At 44.4% G+C, this 14,596-nt stretch overlaps 1 protein-coding gene across 3 annotated transcripts in view; it reads right to left on the reverse strand.

The window, feature by feature from the left end:
- capn5a (calpain 5a) overlaps positions 1-14,596 on the reverse strand; it is a 164,730-nt gene that overhangs the window by 104,841 nt on the left and 45,293 nt on the right. For all 3 annotated transcript variants that reach the window (XM_063054644.1, XM_063054645.1, XM_063054643.1), the window contains exon 2: positions 9,516-9,689. In XM_063054644.1, coding sequence (XP_062910714.1) covers positions 9,516-9,680 — 165 coding nt within the window. In that variant the 5' untranslated portion in view covers positions 9,681-9,689. The remainder of the gene's footprint in view (positions 1-9,515; positions 9,690-14,596) is intronic.

The following is a 14,596-nucleotide window of genomic DNA, read 5'->3' on the forward strand; positions in this document are numbered from 1 at the left end:
TATTTTTTATTTATTGTAGTTCCTCTTAATTCTTCAGTCATGTTTGGCTCCAGCAAAACTTCTCTTTGGCAGAAGTTACCAGACAGGAAATGGATGCAATTCTCAGGTCAGTGACAGAAAACTGTTATCTCCTGGATTACACCATTTCTCCCAGTACAGGAAAAATAATCCAGGTCATTCACTACAGAAGCAGACAAGTTAGAGCCACTTAGAAAAACAAAGCAACTCAGTTTCTTGAAGACCTGACACCCTGGGCAGATCAGGCACGAATTGGACCTCATATCTAAGAAATGGGGAGGGCTCAGGGGATCGTTGGGCTCTCTTCCAGGGAAGGTGGGACCTGTACAGAAGAAATAGTTTGCAGCAGAGGGGGCACTAATAATGGAGCAGCATGGTTTGCTCATGCTGCAAGGTGGGAGGGGGGGTGGTTTTAACTAGAATTGCAGGAGGATGGAAATTAGAGTGCCAGAACAGATAGTGGAGAGGTTGTGGAGACAGATATTGTTAAGACCTCAGACAAAATCAGGAAGCAAAACGTTGAGCCTGCTGTGACAAGTGTTCTGAGCTGCGTGCATCTCAATGCAAGGAGTATCGTACGAAAAGCGGATGAGCTCAGGGCATTGATCAGCACCTGGAATTGCGATATTTTAGCCATTAGTGAGGCTTGGATGCAGGAGGGACAGGACTGGCAGCTCAATGTTCCGGGGTTCTGCTGATTTAGATGGGACAGAGTGGGAGGGATGAAATGGGGATGGGTTGTGTTTCTAGTCAGGGAAAATGTCACGCCAGTGCTCAGTCAGGACAGACTGGAGAACTCGTTTAGTGAGGCATTATGGGTAGAAATGAGGAATAAGAAAGGTTTGACCATATTAATGCAGCTATATTATAGACCACCCAACAGTCCACGGGATTTAGAGGAACAAATTTGTAGATAGATTGCAGACTGTTACAACAAACATAAAGTTGTTATAGTAGGTGATATTAACTTTCTACATATTGACTGGGAATCCTGTACTGTAAGAGGATGAGATGGGACAGAGTTTCTCAAATGCATTCAGGAAAGTTTCCTTCATCAGTTCGTAGATGTCCCAACAAGAGACTGTGCAATACTTGATCTGCTATTACAGAATGAGACAGGGCAGGTGACAGAAGTTTGCGTAGGGGAACACCGTACACCCAGTGATCACAATGCCATTACTTTCAAAGTAAATATGGAAAAAGATAGGTATGATCTGCAGGTTAAGATTCTAAATTGCAGAAAGGCCAGTGTTGATGGTATGAGAAAGTATCTGGCAAGTGAGGATTGGGACGGGCTGTTTTCTGGCAAAGGTGTACTTGGTAAGTGGGAGGCCTTCCAAAGTAAATTTTGAGAGTACTAAGCTTGTATGTGCTACAAGGTGGCAAGGTGGGGGGGGGGGGGGCGGGTGGTGTGGTTTAAACTAGAGTTTAAAAGGTAAAGATAACAAGTTTAGGGAACCTTGGTTTTCAAGCGATATTGAGGCACTAGTTAAGAAAAAAAAGGAGGCGCATCGAAGGTGTGGACAGGTAAGAACAAATGAGGTACTTAAAGAGTATAAGAAATGCAAGAGAACACTTAAAGAAATAAATCAGGGATGCTAACAGAAGGCATGAAGTTGTCCTAGCAAGTGAAGGAGAATCCTCAGGGATTCCACAGATACATTAAACAAAAAGGACTGCAAAGGACAAAACTGGTCCACTGGAAGATCGGAATGGTAATCTATGCGTGATAGGGGAGATCTTAAATAAATGTTTTGCATCTGTATTTACTCAGGAGTTGGGCACAGAGTCAAGAGAAGTGAGGCAAATCAGAAGTGAGGTCATAGACCCTAGACAGATTACAGAGGAGGAAGTGTTTACTGTCTTGAGACAAATCAAGGCAGATGAATCCCCAGGGCCTGCCAGGTGTTCCCTCAGACCTTGTGGGAGGCAGGTGCAGAAATTGCTGGTGCCCTAGCAGAGATACTTAAATCATGAGGAACCAGAGGATTACAAGATAGCTACTGTTATTCTGCTGCTTAAGAAAGACTCTAAAAATAATCCCCAGGAAATTATAGGCCAGTGAGCCCAGCATCAGTAGTGGGAAAGTTATTTGGAAGGTATAGAGACCGGATATATGTGTATTTCAATGGACATGGACTGATTTGGGATAGTCAGCATGGCTTAACGCGTGGTAGGTCGTGTCTAACCGGTCTTAAGTTTTGCGAGGAAGTTACCAGGAAAGTTGATGGAGACAAGGCAGCAGAAGTTGTGCACATGGTCTTTAGCGAGGTATTTGACAAGGTCCCACATGGAAGGTTGGTCAAGAAGATTCAGGTTCTCAATATTCAAGCTGAATGTACTCCTGTGCCCAATATTCAAGATGAGGTAGTAAATTAGATTGGACATTGGCTTTGTGGGAAAGGTCAGAGAGGAGTAGTAGATGGTTGCCTCTCTGACTGGAGGCCTGTGACAAGTGGAGTGCTGTAGGGATCGGTGCTGGGTCCATTGGTGTTTGTCACCTACATCAATGATCGGGACGATAATGTGGTTGACTGGATCAGCAGATTTGCCGATGACTCCAAGATACCAATCCATCATAGAGGGATCAGAAGAGGAGCAAGTGAGCAGCTTCAAGTTCCTGGGTGTCAAGATCTCTGAGGGTTTAACCTGGTCCCAACATATTGATACAATTATAAGAAGGCAAGACAGCAGCTATACTTTATTAGGAGTTTGAAGAGATTTGGTATGTCAACAAGTACACTCAAAAACTTCTACAGTTGTACCGTGAAGAACATTCTGACAGGCTGCGTCACTGTCTGGTATGGAAGGGTTACTGCACAGGACTGACAGAAGCTGCAGAAGGTTGTAAATCTAGTCAGCTCCATCTTGGGTACTAGCCTACAAAGTACCCAGGACATCTTCAAGGAGCAGTGTCTCAGAAAGGCAGCGTTCATTATTAAGGGCTGCCAGCATCCAGGGCATGCCCTTTTCTCACTGTTACCATCAGATAGGAGGTACAGGAACCTGAAGGCACACACTCAGCGATTCAGGAACAGCTTCTCCCCCTCTGCCATCCGATTCCTAAATGGACAGTGAATCCTTGGACACTACCTCACTTTTTTTTAATATATAGTATTTCTGTTTTTTTTTGCATGATTTTTAATCTATTCAATAGTCATAATCATACTTCATTGATCCCAGGGGAAATTGGTTTTCGTTACAGTTGCAACATAAATAATTAAATATTAATAAAACCATAAATAGTTAAATAGTAATATGTAAATTATGCCAGGAAATAAGTCCAGGACCAGCCTATTGGCTCAGGATGTCTGACCCTCCAAGGGAGGAGTTGTAAAGTTTGATGGCCACAGGCAGGAATGACTTCCTATGACGCTCTGTGCTGCATCTCGGTGGAATGAGTCTCTGGCTGAATGTACTCCTGTGCCCAACCAGTACATTATGTAGTGGATGGGAGACATTGTCCAAGATGGCATGCAACTTGGACAGCATCCTCTTTTCAGACACCACCGTCAGAGAGTCCAGTTCCATCCCCACAACATCACTGGCCTTATGAATGAATTTGTTGATTCTGTTGGTGTCTGCTACCCTCAGCCTGCTGCCCCAGCACACAACAGCAAACATGATAGCACTGGCCACCACAGACTCGTAGAACAACCTCAGCATCGTCAGCAAATATATGTATACTTCTCTTCTATATTATGTATTGCATTGAACTGCTGTTACGAAGTTAACAAATTTCACGTCACATGCCAGCTATAATAAACCTGATTCTGATTGGAGGTGTAGTAGAGAGCAAGGAAGACAATCAGAGCTTGCAGCAGAATCTGGGTCAGCAGGAAAAATGGGCTGAAAAATGGCAGATAGAATTTAATGCAACAAGTGCAAGGTGATGCACTTTGATAGGATCAACCAGAGTAGTCTTACACAATGAACAGCAGGGTACTGAGGAGTGAGGTACAACCAAGAGATCTGGGAATACAGTCCATAATTCATTGAAAGTGGCAGGACAGGTAGAAAGGCTCGTGAAGAAAGCTTTTGGCATGTTGGCATTCATAAATGAAAGGATTGAGTACAGGAGATGGGATGCTATGCTGAAGTTGTACAAGACATTGGTGAGGCCTAGTTTACAGTATTGCGTGCAGTTTGGTCACCTACCTACAGGAAAGATGTAAATAAGATCGAAAAAGTACAGAGAAAATTTACCAGGATATTGCCGGAATTTGAGGAAGTGTGTTATCAGGAAAGATTGAATAGGTTAGGACTTTATTCCTTAGAACATAGAGGATTGAGAGGAAATTTGATAGAGGTATACAAAATTATGAGGAGTATAGATGACTTCTAAGAATTCTGATGACAAGAGCTAAAAGTAAGATACAAGCTGAAATAGGCAAAGAACAATGTGGTTTTGTGAAAGACAAAGGTACAAGAAATGCAATGTTGATGTTAAGGATACTATCAGAACGAGCTATTCAAGTACAAAAAGGTTTGTTTGTTTAATCAACTACACAAAAGCATTTGATAAAGTGAAGCACAATAAGTTATTTGAAATATTACAGAAAACTCTAGATCTAGATTCAAAAGACCTCCACCTAATCAGAAATCTGTACTGGGAACAAACTGCCGCTGTAAGAATAGATGGAGAAGTAAGTCAGTTTACAAGAATCAAGAGAGGCATTAGACAAGGGTGTGTTTTCTCCCCTGATTTGTTTAATGTGTACAATGAAACAGTATTATAAAAAATAAGAGACATCTTGGGAATCAAAGTTGGTGGCGAAACATCAATAATTTCAGATATGCAGATGACACTGTGTTAATTGCAAGTACAGAGGAAGAACTACAAAACTTAATTGATATAATTGTTGAAGAAAATGCAAAAATGTGTCTATCTATCAATTGCAAAAAAACAATGTATGGTGATATCCAAAAAGAAGGCGAATTCTATCTGCAGGCTGAGAATAAATGGGGAAGACATAAAACAAGTACAGAACTTTTGCTACTTAGGAAGCCGGGTGACATCAGATGGCAGGTGCGACTTGGACATCAAAAGAAGAATAGGGATAGCAAAAGACACCTTTATGAGAATGAAGAGTATACTGACCAATACTAAACCAGGTATGACAACCCACCTCAGAGTACTGAAATGTTACATTTATCCAGTTATGTTATATGGATCAGAATATTGGACAATATCTAGTAAAATGAGGAAACAAATTGTAGCAGCAGAGATTTGGGTTTTGAGGAGAATGCAAAGAATATCATGGACGAAATGAATATCTAACGAGGATATATGAACAGAGCAAACACAAAAAGAGAAATAACATATGAGATCATGAAAAGGCAATGTAACTTCATTGGACATGTGATTAGGAAAGAGGAGTTAGAATGCACGGTAATTATGGGAAAGATTGAAGGGAAGACAGCAAGAGGAAGGCAAAGACAAATGATGATGGAGACAGCAGCCAGAGAACTGGGAATGAATACCAATGAATTGATCCACTTGACCTGAAACAGGAGCGTGTGGGCCATGGCAGTCAAAGCTCAAACTGGGCATGGCACCTGATGATGATGATGATAGGTAGGGTAAATGCAAGCAGGCTTTTTCCACTGTGGTTTGGTGGGACTACAACTGGAGGGCATGGATTAAGGGTGAAAGATGTAAAATTCAAGGGAATCGGGAAGGGAAACTTCTTCACTCAGTGGGTTGTTAGATTGTGGAATGAGTTTCCAGCTGAAGTGGTGCATGCAAGCCCGACTTCAACGTTTGAGGGAAGTTTGGATAAGTACATGGAAGGTAGGGATAAGGAGGGCTACGGTCCTGGTGCAGATCGATGGGAGTAGGCAGTTTAAATGGTTCAGCGCAGACTAGATGGGCTGAAGGGCTTCTTTCTGTGCTGTACTTTTCTGTGACTCTAGACAGAATCATAGAGTTCTAGTTGCACCCAAAGTTAAAGTCTATCCCGAGCCTTGTGGCCCATCAGGCCGGTGCTTATGCTGGTTTCTGTGGCGTGAAGTGAAGAGTACGAGACTACCCCCCCCCCCACCCCAGGATAGGACGCCGGTCTATCGCGAGGTTAACCCCCAGCATTTACTGGTACCCATTTTCAGCTGGGGGGACTGGAGCAGTGTGTGGCTAAGTGCCTTGCTCAAAGACACAACACGCTGCCTTGGCTGAGACTCGAACCCACGACCTTCAGATCCTGAGCCCAGCGCCCTAACTAGTTGCACCCAACATCTGTGGAAATCACCTGCTTGAATTTACTTTGTCTATACCTTCATAACTTTGCATGCCTCTAATAAACCTCCTCCTCCCCCTCCCACTTTCAAATTTCTTACTATCTCTTCCTTCAGTTAGTCCTGACGAAGGGTCTCGGCCCGAAACATCGACTGTACCTCTTCCTAGAGATGCTGCCTGGCCTGCTGTGTTCACCAGCAATTTTGATGTGTGTTCCTCTCAAGGAACTTGGGTCCTCAAGTCCTTGTAAATTTTCTCTTGTTATTGAAATATTTCCTGTCGGTAGGTGACCAGAACTGTGCACACTACTGCAAATTAGGTCTCACCAACATCTTATACAATCTAAACATAACATCCCAACCACTGTACTCAGTACATTGATTTATAAAGGTCAACATGCCAAAATGTTTCCTTTTGTCCCAGCTACAGTACCTGTGATCCCACTTTCAAGGAATTATGGATCTATATTCCCAGATCCCTCTGTTCTACTGCTCACTGTGTAAGATGTCAAAGGTTATGGAGTGTGTTCAGAAGAAAGGGTGCAAAGTACATTTATTATCAATGTATAGAGAATACAACCTTGAACTTTATCTTCATGCAGGCAGCCACAAAGAAGCACCATAGAACCGCTTAAAGAAAACCCCCAGCACAAGATTATCAGATGTGCAAAAATAGAGAGCAAATCGCCTAAACAGCAAAAAGCAAACAAATAACACACAAAGCATCAAACATCAAACCGCAGCGTCCCCAAGAGCAAGTCCACAGCCATGAGCCATAGCGGGGAGTAAGGCCCATCCAGGGAAGAAGGGGGTTGAGATGGAAAATAAGTCAGCCATTATCGAATGATTGAGCAGACACAATGGGCGAAATGACCTAAACTGCTCCTATATCTTATGGATGGCAGGGTAGGTTTGAGGCCTGACCAACATTTCTTCTGCTGTTCTGTTCCCCCCATTGCAGTAAGGATGCAGAGGCAACAGAGAGGGTACAGTGGAGGCTCACCAGGATGCTGCCTGGATTAGACAGCATGTGTTATAAGGATCTCCCACCTGGCACTTATCCCTGTAAGCGCAAGTGCTACACCTGTCCCTACACCTCCTCTCTTGCCACCATTCAGGGCCCCAAACAGTCCTTCCAGGTGAGGCAACACTTCACTTGTGAGTCTGTTGGGGTCATCTATTGCATCCCGTGCTCCCGGTGCGGCCTCCTCTACATCGGTGAAACCCGACGCAGATTGGGGGACCGCTTTGTCAAGCACCTCTGCTCCGTCCGCCACAACAGACAGGATCTCCCGGTAGCCACCCACTTCAACTCTGCTTCCCACTCCCATTCAGATATGTCCATACATGGCCTCCTCTACTGCCATGATGAGGCTAAACTCAGGTTGGAGGAGCAACACCTCATATACCGTCTAGGTAGTCTCCAGCCCCTTGGTATGAACATAGAATTCTCCAACTTCCGGTAATTCCCTCCCCCTCCCTTCCTCTATCCCTATGTCACTCTGCCCCCTCCCCCAGCTGCCTACCATCTCCCTCATGGTTCCACCTCCTTCTACTACCCATTGTGTTTTCCCCTATTCCTTCTTCATCTTTCCTGCCCATCACCTCCCTGCTTCCCCTCCCCCACCCCTTTATCTTTCCCCTTACTGGTTTTTCACCTGGAACCTACCAGCCTTCTCCTTCCCACCCTCCCCCCACCTTCTTTATAGGGCCTCTGCCCCCTCCCTCTTCAGTCCTGATGAAGGGTTCCGGCCCGAAACGTTGACTGATCATTTCCACAGATGCTGCCCGACCTGCTGAGTTCCTCCAGCGTGTTGTGAGTGTTGCTTTGACCCCAGCATCTGCAGAGTATTTTGTGTTTATGTGTTATAAGGGCTCTCTTCACTGGACTATAGGAGACTGAGGGGAGATCTGACAGAAGTTTATAAAATGATGAGTAGTCAGTCAGAATCTTTTTCTTGGAATAGGGATGTCAAGTACTAGAGGACGTGCATTTAAGGTGAGGGGGGAAAGTGTAAATGAACTGTGTGGGACAAGATATTTCTTTAAAATACCGAGAGTGGTAGGTGCCTGAAATTGCCTGCCAGAGGGAGAAAGGGGAGGAGGAGGGGGAACCAAAAAGGAAGTAATGGACAGGTGAGGAAAACGGGTGAGAGGGTAATCAGAATGAGGAATGGAAAAAAAGAGGGAGCAGGAGGAGAAAATACCGAAGTTAGAGAAAGCAATGTTCATGCCTTCAGGTTGGAAGCTACCTAGGTGTGTTGCTCCTCCAACCTTGCCCTAGTTTCTGAAATGTGCTTTTCAGGGTAGCACCTTGTTTTGGAGAGTCTTTAGTTTCTTCACTTATGTAAGCCCGTCACCTATATGGGGGCGGCAGCATCGCAGAGTCCTCTGTCCAGAGCCAGTCTTTCAAACTGTCCCCAGGTGTAATCCATCTTTGAAGACCCTTCCTCTCCCAGCAATGAGGTCTTTGGAGCTTCTGTTGGCGTCTCTATAGCTCTGGGTTTTTAAAAGGATGTGGTCGCTAGCCCATGCCCACCCCTCCCTACACAGCCAGGCTTGGGACCGTCCATGGTGGAGTTTGCTTCACTGCCCAATGCAATTTCCATTTTGTGTGTTGTCTGTACCAATGTGCCAGAGATACTGCTCTAAGTAAATCTTTGTACTGTACCTCACTGCAATTGTGCACATGGTCTCTGTGGGAACCAGACTGCTGCATTTCTCACTCACAACAGTGACTACCTTTCAAACGTTCTTCACTGGCAAACACTGAAGGGGAAGTGAATGACAGAGTTCACTTTGATCATTGTGCATCCTCACCAAGCCACAGTGACTTAATTGATCTATTGGTCCAGGCAGGTGGGAATCGTCAGCTATGATTGGCAGCTCATCCAAGAGAAGGAAAACTCTGATCTCAAACTACCTCTGCCTTGCTCCTGTACCCACTCATGGGGAAGGCTTCAGGAGTAAATCTAGAGCTGGAATTCCGAAGACAGCCCAATGTTGAGTTCAACGCTGACTGGCAACTCCTGTGACACTGCTGGTGACAAATTGTATTGGTCTCTGCTGTTCCTCTGGATTCTTCAGCTGTGTAGAGAGTTGGAGCCTTCTGCATGGGCAACAGCTTGCTCTCTATATCATACTGCCTGGCTTGCATAATAGCTTACGTACGACAGCTAGAACGCATCATCCATGGTCAATGCGGACCAAGAATTGGGGCCAAGTTAACAACAGGGGCTGATCCTTCAGGACAGTTCACTTACCGGAGGGCGCTTCCAATGCACATTGGATAACAGCGCGGTTGAGCAGAACAGCGACTCCTCGCTGGCGAGGAACTGGGGGTCCTCGAAGAGCTGATTGCGTTGCTGGCATTCCTTTTTGAGGGCGTAGTAATCCTGGTTTGCATAAGGCTTCACGGAGTCAAACATCCTTCAAACCTGCCGAAAGGAACACAATGTACAATGAGGAAGACACCAGGGGCAACACACGCAGAATGCTGGAGGAACTCATCACATTAGACAACGGAGAGAAATGTAGTAGCGGACCACAAGACAGAGGAGCACATTAAGCCATTCAGCCCATCAAGCCATGGCTGATTGAATGTCTTGGGCTGATACTCTTCACCAGTGCTCCCTTTATCAGGAGGACATAGGGTCTCCACACCATTCCCATTAATTGATTTATCCGAACTTCTCCTAAATGTTGAAATTGAACCTGCATTCACCACTTGCACTGGCAGCTCGTTCCACACTCCCAACACCCTCTGAGTGAAGAAGATCCCCCACCAATTCCCCTTAAATATTTCACCATTCACCCTTAACCTATGATTTCTAGTTCTAGTCTCACCCAACCTCAGTGGAAAAAAGCCTGCTTGAATCTCCCGTATCTATACCCCACATAATCATATCTCCCCTCATTCTCCTACACTCCACAAAATAAAGTCCTAACCTACTCAACCTTTCCCTGTAACTCAGTTCTTCAAGTCCTGGCAACGTCCCTGTAAATTTTCACTGGACACTTTCAGTCTTATGAATATCTTTCCTGGAGGTAGGTGTCTAGAACTGTACACAATACTCCAAATTTGGCCTCATCAATGCCTTCAACATATCATGCCAACTTCTGTACTCAATAGGTTGATTTATGAAGGCCAATGTGCCAAACGCTCTCTTTACCACCCTATTCTTCTTTTCATATTTAGGTACAGGAATGCTATGTCATTTCTTCTTTGCTAAGAATTTAAAACGTTTTCCTCCTTAAATGATTCAGTGTCAGTGATTCCATCAGTAAACAGCTACAGTGGATGTTGTATAGACTGAAGGGACAGTATTAATCAAGGTCTGCAGTGCCGAGAGACCTGCGGATTGCTTGGGAGACCATTAGACAGATTGACAAAGTGGAAAGAACTGGTGGAGGGAATATTTTTGTAGGATCTTTTGGAAGCAGAGAAGGTTATTGGGGTCTCCCTACCTTCTGTCCAAGACCTCTTTCAGAGTCGATGCCTCCAAAAGACACGGTACATCATTAAAGACCCCTCACACCCTCTCCATGAACTGTTTGTTCTTCTGCCATCAGGCAAACGTTACAGGAGCATCAAAACTAAAACCACAAGGCTACTAAACAGCTTCCTCCCACAGGCAGTCAGACTGCTAAATAGCTGCTCTACCTGACTCTGCTTTGGACACTTTTAACTTGCACTGGACACTTATAACTTGATTTTAACTGACATGTGGCTGTTGTGTTTTACTATTTATTGTTATGTTTATTATTTAGTGTTGCGTTTGTTATGTTATGATTGCACTGCTCCTGGGAAATGCTGTCTCATTCTGCCCTGCAGAGCTGATGTACGGTTAGAATGACAATAAAGTTTTTTGAATCTTGAATCTCAGGATGTAGGTACAGCCAATAAGTATATTTCAGTATGGTCACTAATGCAATGCATGAAGCAGGGCAACCAACCGGTGTGTAGCATGGTCCTATGATGTCATTAGGACTTAAAACCATGACACAGGAGCAGAATCCGGCCTTTGGCTCCACCATTTGATCATGTCTGATTTATTTTCCCTCTCAATCCCATTCTCCTACCTTCTCCCTGTAAATCTTTATGCCCTTACTAATCAAGAACCTATCAAATAAAATAGGCATCCATTAGTCTCATGAGACCATGGATTTGCGGCTTGGAAGGTTTCCAGGGTGCAGGCCTAGGCAAGGTTGTATGGAAGACCGGCAGTTGCCCATGCTGCAAGTCTCCCCTCTCCACGCCACCGACGTTGTCCAAGGGAAGGGCATTAGGACCCATACAATTTGGCACTGCTGTCGTCGTGGAGCAACGTGTGGTTGAGTGCCTTGCTCAAGGACACAACACACTGCCTCAGCTGAGGCTCGAACTAGCAACCTTCAGATCACTAGACCGACGCCTTAACCACTTGGCCATGTGCCACAGCTTCAGCTTTAAATATACCCAATAACTTCGCCTCCACAGCTGTCTGTGGCAATCAGTTCTACAGATTTGCCACTCACTGGCTGAAGAAATTCCTCCTCACTGTTCTAAAGGGAGGTCCCTGCATTCTGAGGCTATCCCCTCTGGTCCTAGACTCCCCCACCATAAGAAACATCCTTTCCATTTCCACTCCATTGAGGCCTTTAGACATTAGATAGGTTTCAATGAGATCCCTCACTCATTCTTCTGAATTCCAGCGAGTACGAGCCAAGGGTCATCAAACACTCCTCATACGATAAGCTTTTCAATCCCAGAATTATTTTCATGAACCTCCTTTAAATCCTCTCCAATGTCAGTACGTCCTTTCCTAGATAAGTGGTATGTAAAGGATGTAAGAAATAAAGTCAATTCAATTCAAAACAGCGTCTAGACTCCCCCACTATAGAAAATATACTAGATGTACATTACCCACACTAGGAGGATGGCCTGATGTGTTAGAGTGATATCATTTTGGGATTAAGTATAGACGAACATGTCAGGGAAAACCTCCTCTGTTCTTCTATGAAGCAATACCCTGAAATCTCCTACATTTGGCTGGGAGGGTGTGGGGAGCCTCAGGTAACTCCTCATCTGTGCCACAGGGTGCACGAAAATAGCAGAAGTAGCAACAATCTGCTAGAGCAGGGTTTCCAAAACCCGTGGTCCACAGACCCCTTACTTAATGGCACAAAAAAAGGTCGCAAATCCCTGTGCTAGAGGAACTAAGAGGGCAGAGCAGTATCTGTAGGAGAGCTGAAGGGAACTGTCAATGTTTCGGCTTGAAACTCAGCAATTATGACTGACAGTGGGGAGGAGCAGTGGTGAGTGTGAAGAGACCCAGTAACCCCACCCCACCCAATTCCTAGTCCATTCCACCCTTCTTCATCCTCCTGTCCCTCCTGCTTCCACCTTCACATTGAGACCACACCTGCAGTATTGTGTACAGTTTTGGTCTCCAAATTTGAGGAAGGACATTCTAGCTATTGAGGGAGTGCAGTGTAGGTTCACGAGGTTAGTTCCCGGGATGGCGGGACTGTCATACTGTTGAAAGATTGGAGCGACTGGGCTTGTGTACACTGGAATTTAGAAGGATGAGAGTGGATCTGATTGAAACATATAAAATTATTAAGGGATTGGACACACTAGAGGCAGGAAACATGTTCCCGATGTTGGTGGAGTCCAGAACCAGAGGCCACAGTTTAAGAATAAGGGGTAGACCATTTAGAACGGAGCTGAGGAAAAACTTTTTCACACAGAGGGTTGTGGTTCTGTGGAATGCTCTGCCTCAGAAGGCAGTGGAGGCCAGTTCTCTGGATTCTTTCAAGAAAGAGTTAGATAGAGCTCTTAAAGATAATGAAGTCAAGTGATATGGGGAGAAGGCAGGAACTGGATACTGATTGTGGATGATCAGCCATGATCACAGTGAATGGCGGTGCTGGCTCGAAGGGCCAAATGGCCTACTCCTGCAACGATTGTCTATAATTCACCCACTACACACCGAGTCCCCCCACCCCTCTTTCCTTTTACAAACATGAAGAAATCTGCAGATGCTAGAAATCCAAACAACACACACAAAATTCTGAAGGAGCTCAGCAGGCCAGGCAGCATCTATGGAAAAGAGACGTTCTGGGTCAAGACCCTTTAGCATATATATTTCTGGTTCAATCTGTTATACATCTGTCTCCATTCTCACCTTCTTTAATTCCACTGGACAACAAAGATTTTGCTTCCTAAATACTTCTGGGTGTACTTCATGGATTTTGGACTGCTGATCATGAAAATCACCACGAAATTTCCCTATCACGCAACTATTTTTGTAATTGCCTATATTTGTTATTTAACTTGATAATTCAAGTCAATTAAAATATTGCCAACAATGTAAACTGAAAAGTTTTCCATCTTGTCCATGCATTCCTGGGTATGCTTAGGCAGGGAGGATGGTGCATGACAGGACAGACTTCAGAAAGGCGATAAAAGCATCATACACGCAGCGTCCTATGCATTGCGTTTACATGTATATCGGTTTGCAATCACGTTGATATGCATGCTCCACGCGCATGGCATATTGTGTGCACTCATTACAATAAAATAATTATATTTTCAGGAGTACTTATGATAGCAAAATATCTCAACAATGTTGCAATAGCTACGATTCTTACTGTTATATTTGTGGCGAGTATACGTTTAAATAACAAAGACGGAGCGTGACTCCTCTTATTAAGAAAGCCTGGGGGTGTGAAATTGCCAACCAAAACAAATCTTGGACTCCTCACATTTGTTGCACTCCCATTTAGATTTCTGTCCTGCAGATCTTGGCTGTCAGTGACGAGCATAGTGAAAAGTTGCACCAGGATATTGTGGTCATGGAGAAACGGTATCTGGGCAACCGGAATCCATCGGTACTGGCTGATTATTGTTGGACACTTAAGCAAGAAACCTCAGACACCAAGTACAAATAAAAATCATCAGCAAAACACTTTTAGCTTAGTTGAACTACTGCAATGCATCGGCACTGTTAAGCAATTAAAAGCATTGCATTCAATAAAAATTTATTTCTTGTTTCTCCAAATTCCTACATGATACAAGCAGTCTGAAATTATATTTGTTTTCAGCTTCAAGCGGTCTATCATAAACAGAAGTTTCTGAGGAGACAACACCTTCAGAAAAAATGTGTTGTCTAGTGTCAGAGTTCAGCAAATGTGCCCGTGCTTATCTCTCTCCAGCAGCTGCCTTCTCTTTTACTCTCTCCTCCTCTAATTCGCCTCTCGTATTTTCTTCTCTCTCCCCCTCTCTGCCTGCCTTCATTTATTATCGACCTGTCACTGGTGGTACAGTGGCGTGGAAGGTAACATGACAATTAGCCTAGCT

Source organism: Mobula hypostoma, chromosome 7, assembly GCF_963921235.1.
Source record: "Mobula hypostoma chromosome 7, sMobHyp1.1, whole genome shotgun sequence".
Classification (NCBI taxonomy): Eukaryota; Metazoa; Chordata; class Chondrichthyes; order Myliobatiformes; family Myliobatidae; genus Mobula; species Mobula hypostoma.